The 10,848-nt window shown below is 35.1% G+C and overlaps 1 protein-coding gene across 1 annotated transcript in view; it reads left to right on the plus strand.

The window, feature by feature from the left end:
• Positions 1 to 10,848, plus strand: part of TINAG (tubulointerstitial nephritis antigen) — a 121,525-nt gene that overhangs the window by 69,020 nt on the left and 41,657 nt on the right. Inside the window, exons 7-9 of the mRNA XM_008567293.1 lie at positions 13 to 193; positions 1,713 to 1,758; positions 5,691 to 5,814. Coding sequence (XP_008565515.1) covers positions 13 to 193; positions 1,713 to 1,758; positions 5,691 to 5,814 — 351 coding nt within the window. The remainder of the gene's footprint in view (positions 1 to 12; positions 194 to 1,712; positions 1,759 to 5,690; positions 5,815 to 10,848) is intronic.

Here is a 10,848-nt window from a genome sequence, read left to right on the forward strand (position 1 = left end):
TATTCTTCATAGACTGGTATCCCATGCATGCTATCCACTTTTCAAGGACCAAAATGCCACCAATAATGTCTGTGCCATGGAAAGTAGGTCTGATGGGCGGGGAAAACGGCATGCCACAAAACCATGTCCCAACATCATAGAGAAATCTAACAGGATCTACCAATGTTCTCCTCCATACAGAGTCTCTTCCAACGTAAGTCTTGGCAAGAATTAACAATTGTTGACTTTCTCAAACATATATAGCTCTGCTCTTATTAAAACTATTTAAAAACTACTTAAAACTACTATATTCTAAAATAAGTGTTATGTTTTTAGTTATAATTTTTGATATCCTTAAAGTATCCATTTAAGACTTCCAGTTTGGACATGATCTTTAATCTTTGTAATACTACGAGTGCAAAGGATTGGCTTAAATTCAAAAATGCCCATAGAAATAAGGTTTTATATTTATTTTTTGTTATACATATGCATATGAACTTGACAATTATAAGCTAAGTCAAACCCTTTTCACTGACTTTTTTTGTGGCAGTAGCTCACTTTATCAATCACTAGCTTTATTTCACAAAATAATTGAAGTGGACATAGCCATAATGGGAAAAAGACTGCCTCGGATTCCAGTTTGTCATGTTAAAAGCATAGGCAAATTTTACTCCATCATATCAAGATTACCCAGGCCTTCTCATTTTCAGAATATCTGAACATTCCGTGGCTTTCAGTTATCTCTGGAATACAATCCAACTTTCTTACCATGGCGCATAGGCCTTTCATGAGTTGGTTCTGACCTACTACTTTTAAAGACTCATGTCCTGCCAGCTTCTACCCCCTCTACTTGCCCATAATGTTTCTGATATATAAGACTAGTCTCTGTTCCCCAGACACACCATGCTCTTTCATGCTTCTTCACCTAACTAGGTGAAGATTCCTATGACTCAAATGATTATCCCACCTTTTCCGTTTGTTTAAATGCCACATGAGTATCAAAGCACAGGTCAAAACTTCATCTTTTCTGTGAAGTTTTCTTTGACTTGTAGGTGGCATTCATTTCTCATTTCAGTGTGCATCCATGGCACTTTGCATTTGTCTCTATAATAGAACTTATTATATAATAATAACGTTCGTTGTGTTTATTGTCTGTGTACTCCATCAAAATGTAAATACCTTGACGATAGGTACAGGGTCAGTATTTGTTTTCGTCGTAGTTTCTGGTATGTACTTTGCGTTCAGTGTGAACAAAAGAATGAATGAATGAATGAACCCTGCAGAGGGTTGCACTACACATTGGATGTCAACATGGAAATAATTGTACTAAAGCTACTGAAGACCCTCACTAAACAATCATTTGGGATAGCTCTTGTGATCAAAAGATTAGAGACAACACTAATCCCCACTGATTAGATGTGGTTTTAACTTACCTTGATTATTTTTTTCTTCATTGCCCTAAAAAGTTACTGCATTTCCTTTCCACTCCAAACATATTATTTATTGATAAAAGTTAATGAAATAAATAGGTGCATCATATGTTAAGTAATTTCATCAATGTGACATTTCACATGTGAGTATTTCAAAGCATAATTAAGACTAAATTGCAAGTGGTCAAGGAACTTTGAATTATATAACACCTAATTGATTGTACAGCATCTAACATTGTATACCAAACCAATTCTAGTATGCTCTGATAACAATGACGAAGCTCATTGATATTTTTCCTTCAGGAAACTGAGATAATGAAAGAAATCATGCAAAATGGACCAGTTCAAGGTAAGCATGGATGAGATATGGTTTTGTCTTAGTCATTCTTTTAATAATCAACATTACATTGAGCCCATGTAAAAAGAGTTTAATAGAAGAATGAAAACTTTTACTTTAAGCATATACATAGCTCTCTGTCTTGCATCCTCTTGTCATGTGATCTGCTTATACCCACCGGCTGCCTGCCACTTTGTGCCATAGTAGCAGCAGCCTGAAGCCTGCGCCAGATGCAGCTGTTCCAGAATCACTTCCAGTTGTTAGAAACTAAAGCAAGAAATAGTCTCCTTAAAGTATGTGTCTTCCCAAGATCATTCATCGGTATCTCCAGAACCCAGAAAAATTCCTGGCACAGAGAAGACATTCAGTATATGGATTAATGAATGAATGAATGAATGGAGTGTCAAGACATCTAAATCTAAGAAAAGGTCTATCTAAGGGCAGGATACTCCCTATCTTTAAGGAATCTTGTCCTTGGAGCAGAAAAAGTTTGCTCTGTCCTAATGAGTTGCAGCCTGCAATTTGAAAAGCTCTGTGCTAACCATTTTGCTCCTGAAAAGATCCATTTCTATTCATCCCAGGGATGACCACCTAGCTGCCTGCAGGAAGCACCCTGGCCTCTCCTGAGCTGGGGGTGTGGGTGGTGAAGGCTTCAGCCACACCCCCCTGACATCTGCACCCAATACTGCAATGACCAAGCCACCACTAGAAGCCCCCTGGTCTCCCCTGCAGGAATGAGGGGGGTACCACAGGCCTAAACCCTGCCTCTCCTCCTTCCTCCTTCTTTCACTCTGTTTCCTTCTGCTTTTGCCTCTCCCCTGCAACTCTCTGCAACAACATCATAGAATGTAAATAATAATAATAATAATAATAGTATTAACAAATAAATGAAATGAAAACAAAACAAAAAAAGAATATACACAAGGGCTCACTAGTTCAAAAATTAGTGCAATTATGGGAAATATGCTCATCTAATAGCTTCATTAGCTACCATTTCATTTTAAGAAGATAGACTCATTTATAAATAAAACTCTTAGATATTAAAGACACATTCGATGAAAGTTTGCTAAGTCTTTCCAAAGCGATCATCGATCAACAGACAGTCGAACACAAAAAGTCAAGGGATTAAATTGCAGTGAAGCTCACTTTATTCATTCAATCATATTTAAGAATCATACATAATGTTAGATACTTTCTAATCTTCAGTTCAAAGTAGATTAGTAATAGATTGAAAAAATAATGAAGATTAATAGTAGAAACAAAATAGATACTTTTCTCCTAGCTCAAAATAAATCAAATAAGCCAGTATGATTTTTGTGTTTTACAAGACTTTTGATTTTCAAAAATTTTTAAATGTGTCATTGAAAGTAAGCTAGCAGTAAATAATAAAATAATACAGTGACTTACTGTATATTGAGTTTTAAAGACATTATCTCTGATAATAATTCATTTTGGTTACTTATTGAATTTTATTTTGCACCTGATAGCATGGATGAAGATAAATTCACAGAATATGTCCCCTGCATAAACACTGCCTTGAAGTACATAGAAGAACAGATTCAATGAGGCCTAATATGGAAATTCACGTTGTGAATTCTGAAGGGCCCAAAGTATATTATCAATGCAATGGAATAGAAAATTAGCCACAATTAAATTAAAAACATTTGATATATACTTAAGGAACTATCGGCCAATTTTTGTTTTTGTTTTTCTAAATGCTACCCTAATTAGTATTGGTTCAATATATAGCAGGAACCATAGATTTCATAGCTGTGTTGGAAAAGTTTTTGTTGATCATTATCATCACATAGTATTTGTTGAGAAACAGAAGCTTGCACTAATCATATCCTAAATTTAATTTTTAAAATCCTGGGACCTTACACAAAACCTGAAACAAATGAAGAGAAGCTTTTTCATCTCCTTACAGTTGTATAATTTGTTGATTGTTAAAGGAGTAGGAATATTCATGCCTAATTTCAGTGTGTACTTCATTCAATGCTACTGTGTGACAAATTTGAAGGAGCACAGGCATTTGAAGTCAAGGCTAAACTCAGAATTCTAGCCTTAGCATTTGTTACTTCAGTGGCTTTGGACAATTTTCTTAACCCTTGAATCTTCAAATTATCGCATTGCTATTTTGAGTTTTTTTTTTTCTTCCTCTCTCACTCTTTTTTTTAATCAGTCAAAAGATATTTGGGTTATAATTATTTAAAGCTGGGAACACCTTAGGCTTATTTTATGGTCATATATTTAAATGTTCATGAATTTCACATAATAAATCAAAATAAAGAGATAAAATTTCAAAGCAATAAAATAAAAATGCAAATTATTCAACACCCATTTTATGAAGGTTTTTTGAGAACCTGCTTTTACCAGCCTGTGCCAAAAACAAGACATAGAACAACAGTCAAGCCGGCTCCATCCTGCCCTCATGTGTGTTATAACTGTATAATGAACTGCTGCAGTTTACCAAGAGTAAAATTGCACTACAGTAGCTTATATACTTATGTGTTTGTGGGTTCATCAAGTCTGTTTTAGTGTCAAAAACTGAAGGAAGAAGCCACCTTTGAGTGAATTGTGATGGCTTGTCTCCCTTTTTCTTTACTTGGCAGTGTTTTTTCCGCAATCAAGAATATATTTTATCATGTTGCTTAGAGAAGAGATGAATCATAGGACCTAAAGGAGCCAATGGTTCTATAGAAGAGAAAAACCACTAGCAATATTTTCACGTTTTTATAAATGGTGCTGGTCGACTTTTCTTGCTGTAGATGCAATGTGATGGTCTGCTTATTATTGCCTGACCTAACCACAGCATTTCCTCCCTCTCAGTACAAAAGAAAGTAAAAGGCAAGAGAATGCTGAATAAATAACACTGTGTGCATTCTTCTAAAATCCGTAGAATTAAAAATATGTATAGGAAAGAGAACAAAAGCAGAGATCTGCATAGACTAGAGTTATATATATCCTTAAAATCCTACAGGAATGTGTTTTAGAGTAGATAAAGAAAATTTAACCTCTTTTGAGACTATTTGAAGAGCATCAGAAAAGGAATGGAACATTTAAAAAAAATAAAAAAGTGTAGCATTAAAAAGTTATATTTAGCTTTGAAGTATAAGCTTCATTTTAGTATCTATCAAGTACTAGTGACCTTAGTTCCTATTTTATTTAAAATTTGTGTCAAACTAAGATATATAAGCATTGTATGCAGTTATCAAGGTACACATATCTAGTCCCAATCAGAAAATTTCTAATTCATGTCTTCTGAAAGAGAAATTAAAAATCTTCACCCCAAATTGCTCAAGTCCTTCAACAAAGCAGCACTTGATACAGAAAAGTAATCTAGGAGAGGGAATGAAGGGGAGATTTACAAAGTATAAACTCTACTTTTAAAAGAATACAACATTGGCTTAGCTCTTCAGAGGTGAGGAGATGAAATCTTGTCAGAGTATTCTTTTGCCAAGGGTTTGCTTTTTATTCAAACTCACCAAGGAAAGTTTTGTATTTACTTATAAAGATTAAGGACAATAGCTTTAAACACAATTTGCTAGACTTACCTTTCTCTGCTAGCTCAACTGGGGTTTTAAGAGGCTTATGGCAGAGAACAAGGTTAATGGTTAAATAGCAATCACTGACCAAGTGTTGTAAGTTTTTGCTGCAAGGAGTTCAGTTCCTGGTAATGATGCCGCTGTTGATTTAGGCTAGACAGCATTTTAAAGGTATAATGTATACTTGAATAATATTCTAAATAGTCAAAAGTTGCTTTTATGCCAGAACAGGAATATATTGCAACCAATTAAATTCAGTAGGAAAGAAAATTAGGCTGAATCACACACTCCCTTCTTAGATTCAACCCCTTAAAATTTACTTATTGATTGTTCTGTGAAAATTCCTGCAGGTTTTTAAAGGTGATTTTTAAAAATTTGTTCTGTTGGGTTTTATTTTAGCCATAATGCAAGTCCATGAGGATTTCTTCCATTATAAGGCAGGGATATATAGACATGTTACCAGCATAAATGAAGAATCAAGAAAATATCAGAAGCTTCAGACACATGCAGTCAAACTCACTGGGTAAGGCAATTTCTTAACAGTCTTCATTTAACACTTTTGGAAAATGAAACTGAAAATAAGAATATATAGTGCATGTAGATACCAGAATTCCCTTTGTATGAGAGATTCTGATATAAATAAAAATTATCTAAACTTTTCCACTATTTAGTCATTATTTTAAAGTCAGGTAAAAAGCTAACTCAATATTCTGGGAAAGATGATCTTTCCTGTCTCTCACTTACTTATGAATATGTCATTAAGAATCTGTTCTAAGGGTAAGGGGACTATATTATTGAAATAAATTCTACATATGGCATAATCAAGGGAAGGGTCCAAATCCAAAGTGTGGTATGATTTGGGGAGAAGGTTTCAAATGGAATTGAAAATGGCAGAGATACAGGAAGAGGGTAAGGTCACTTTTAATTCATTATAAGTTTATCTATTATTTTTGTAAGAATTGTGGAAGTTAAATTGAACAAATTTATAAGGAAAATCCATTCATCTATGATAGGGAAAAAAACAAGTTCAAACTTTGTTTGGTAGTTGCATTTCAAGAGTAAGCAATTTCACAAATAGGCCCTACTGTGAAAGACAGTGTGGTTATGAGGCCATTTTCCTCAACATCTTCTCAATCTCGTTCTGTCTGTGCCCAATCTGCAAGCTTTTTCTCATAAAATCTCATTCCAATTTAAATGAAATGCTGAAGAAAATGTTTTCATTTTTTCTGTTTTGTTTTGTCTTGTTTTTTCCTTTCCTTTTCCATCCCAAACCCTAACTCTTTTCATCTTGCCTGGTATGGTAAATAACTTTGTTCCTATTGAATATGTCCCACAACCTCACCTACAGCCCAATTGTTACCTTCCTACTGATCTTTGAAATCTCTCTGAGTCAATTTGAAGTTATGTAGACACATTATCCTGTGTGACATCTCTGTAATCATTGACCCTCCTTTATTTTAAATATTCCGATATTTCAATTTCAAAATTATCACATTTCTTTGAATCTAAGATACCACTGATTTTATGACTTGATTTCAGGGATGTGAAAATAAGTGTATCTTAGAATTTAAAAATATGGTAGTTCATGTTCATGTAGAACATTAATAAATTATAGATAGAAAAAAAACTACAGATAGGAAAAATTGTAAATACACACACACACACACACACACACACACACACACACACACACACACACATGATTTCACCATTCAGAGATAAACTCTGTTAAAGTTTTGAAGTATTTTTATATGTATTCTGGATATATAGCTATAGAGAAAGAGAAAGAAAGACAAATTTTGCAGAAAAATAAGATAATGTAGTACTTAAAATTTTATGGAAAGGAAAATTTTGCGAAAGATTTTATTATCAGTATGTAAGAATTCCAGTTTCTCAACATTCTTTCCAACACTGGGTGTTTTCTTTTCCATTGCAATAGTTTTATTCTGCATAATTTTGATTAGTCAGCATCACTCCTCTTTAGAGACCTATGGCGAGCTTCCCATCACCCTACCTCTTTAAGTATCACCCGTGCCACCTATCGTCATGCACTCCTTCATAATCTTTCTTGCCATCTCCTGCATAATTGAACCATGCATACTCTTGTCTAAATCCTCCTTCATGTATTGTAGACCCCAACCCCTCTCAACTATTCAAGAACATGCAGAGGAAGTTTTTCCTTTTTCTTTTGTGTAGTCAATTTTATTTCTACCTCCATACAAAAATGCTGTTATTTCTCAAATTTTAATGGGCGGGGGGTGCTTTCTCTTGACTCCACTTCCTCCACATCACATTTATGTTCTCTTCTTACAGCAAACTCTTTGCAAGATTTACCTCTACTCACTATCTTCAATTCTGTTCCTCCCATTCTTTCTTAAACTATACCAGTCACTTTTTCAGTACCTTCTTTCTCTTCACAAAAGTGTTTATTTCAAGGTTATCAATGGTCTTCATGTTGCTAAGTCCATCAGACAGATCCCAGACCTGCCCATCCCATCCATCAAGTTTTTCCTTACTGGCTGCAACTGTTCAGTCTTCTTTGCTAGATTTTTTTTTCCCCTGTACTTCTACACTTATTTGTTTTTTCTTTTCAAGATAATTATTATATTCGACATTACATGATGTAATCATTTTTGTGGCCTTTTACCAATTTCTTTCTAACTCCACCTCCCTCCAACCTTTCCCACTTCTAGTAGCCTCAGTTCTGTTCTCTCTTTTGAAAGTTCAATGAGTTATTGTGATTGTTGTATCTTTCTTTTTTCTTTTTTTATTTTTTTAGCTCCCACTTATGAGTGAGGACATGTGGTTTTTCTCTTTTTTGTGCCTGGCTTATTTCACTTAACATAATTTTCTCTAAGTTCATCCATGTTGCTGCAAATGGCAGAATTTCATTCTTTTTTATGGTAGAGTACTATCGCATTGAGAACATATACCACATTTTCCTTATCCAGTTGTCTAATGATGGATATTTAAGTTGGTTGTAACTCCTGACTATTGTAAATAGAGCTGTGATAAATATGGGAGTGTGGTATCCCTTTGACATGATGATTTCTATTCCTTTACATATATAACCAGCAGTGGGGTGGCTGGATCATATGGCAGTTCTATCTGTAGGTGTTTGAGGGACCTCCATATTGTTTTTCATGATAGCTGTACTAATTTACAGCCCCATCAACAGTGTATCCTCCCCGGCATTTGTTATTTTCTGTCTTTTGGATAACGGACAGTGTGACCGTCATAAGATGATATCTCAATGTCGTTTTGGTTTGCATTTTCCTCATGCTTTGTGATGTTGAGCATTTTTTGTGCGTATCTGTTGGCCAGTTGTATGTCTTCCTTTGAGAAATGCCTATTCAACTCCTCTGCCTGTTTTTTAATCAGGTTAGTTGGTTTTTTTTTTTTTTTTACTGTTAAAATGCTTGAGTTCCTAATACATTCTGGATTTTAATCCCTTGTCAGATGCACTGTTTGCAAATATTTCCTCCCATTCTGTAGGATGTCTTTTTACTCTATTAATTGTTTCTTTTGCTGGGCAGAGGCTTTTTAGTTTGATATAATCTCATTTATTTATTTTTTCTTTTGTTGCTTTTGGGGTCACAGTCTTAAAGTTCTCACCCAGTCTTACTTCCTGAAGTGTTTCCTCTATGTTTTCTTTTAGGAGCTTTATAGTTTCTGGTCTTATATGTAAGTCTTTTATTCATTTTGAGTTGATTTTGGTATATGGTGAGAAGAGATATGCATATGGATGTTCAGTTTTCCCATCACCATTAATTGAGGAGGCAGTCTTTTCCCCAGTGTATGTTCTTGGTGCCTTTGTCAAAGATCAGTTGGCTGCAAGTATGTGGGTTGATTTCTGTGCTCTCTATTATGTTCCATTGGTGTGAGTGTTTGTTTTTACACCAATACCATGCTATTTTGGTTACTATAACTTTGTAGTATAGTTTGAAATCAGATTATGAAGTGTAATGCCTCTGGCTTTATTGATTTTTTTTTTTTTTACTCAGGATTACTTTGGCTATTTGAGATCTTTTGTTGTTCCATATAAATGTTAGGATTGTTTTTTCCATTTCTGTGAAGAATATCATTAGTATTTTGATGGGGATTGCATTGAATCTGTAGATTGCTTTGGGTACTATAGACATTTTCATAATGTTAATTCTTCTAATCCAAGAGCATGGAATGTCCTTCCATCTTTTTGTGTCCTCTTTAATTTCTTTCAGCAGTGATTTGTAGTTCTAGTTATACAGATCTTTTACCTCCTTTGTTAAATTGATTCCCAGATTTTAGATTTTGTGGGTGTGACTATTGTAAATGGGCTTGCTTTCTTGATTTCTTTTCTGCTGTTTTGTTGTTGGTATAAAAGTGCTAGTGAATTTTGTGGGTTGGTTTTGTATCCTGCAACTTTACTGAAATTGTTTTTCAGCTTTTAGATGGTACCTAAAGCCAGGATGAGTTCAGAGACTGATGAGCTCATCAGAAAATGGGGCACTCCAACTGAGTGCCTCAGTCTCAGGTCTTGATTCTTCTCTCCCTCATGTTATTCATTCTCTGGTGAGCTCATCAGTCTCTGAACTCATCCTGGCTTTCAGTACCATCTAAAATCTGACACCAGCTGAATTTCTGTCTCTAGCTCAGCCCTTCTTGAACTCCAGACTCATGCATTCCATGGCCTACTTGACATTGCTATCCAGATACCTTATTAGGGAGGTAATTCAAATTCAGCACTTACAAAACCTTACACCTGATCTTCCCCTTTATCTTTGTTGAGCAGCATCAACTTTTTACGTCTTCATTGATGACAACTCCATCCTTCCATATGTTCTTGCTGGAAACTTTGGAATCGTCCTTCAAGCCTTTCCTCATAGCTCACTTTCAGTATGTTATAAACTCTATCTGCTCTTTCAACTTATGTCCAGAATCCAACCACTTTTCACTGTCGAACTACCACCATTCTTGCCTGAACCACCTATACTCATTATTTTGTACCTGGATTACTAAAGTAGTTTCTAACAGGCCTTCCTGCATTTTGCCCAACGTAAAAACAAGGCTCTTCTAGAACATTAGTCAGATCTTGGTACTGTTTTGCTCAGAACCTTACACTATCTTCCCATTTCCTGCAGTGATTGTAAAAGCCAAGCTTCTTACAATCACTTACAAGGGCCTCTGTGATCTGAGGACTTCCCTGCTTGCCTACTCCCACCCACATCAACTTTTAATCTCAACTTCTGCTCATTTCTTCCTTGTTCTCTCTGCTCTAGTGATTCTTTAGTGTTTCAGTAATATATGCCTCAGGATATTTTCCTCTGCTTAAAACACTCTTCTACCAGATATCCAATTCTTTAATTTCTGTGCCTTGTCTAGTCCCTGCTCAGATCCCACCTTCTCAGCATGGCATCACTGACTGCCCTGTTTAACCTGCCACTTGCCCTCTGCTCCAGCAATCAGGATTCTCTGCTTTCCTGCTCATTAAAAAAAAAAAGTTTTTCATACAACTATCACTGTCTAACATACTGTATAATTTAATCAACTTTTGTATATTGACTGTGTATTGTCTTTT

The sequence above is a fragment of the Galeopterus variegatus genome, unplaced genomic scaffold (assembly GCF_000696425.1).
Source record: "Galeopterus variegatus unplaced genomic scaffold, G_variegatus-3.0.2 Scaffold308, whole genome shotgun sequence".
Lineage (NCBI taxonomy): Eukaryota > Metazoa > Chordata > Mammalia > Dermoptera > Cynocephalidae > Galeopterus > Galeopterus variegatus.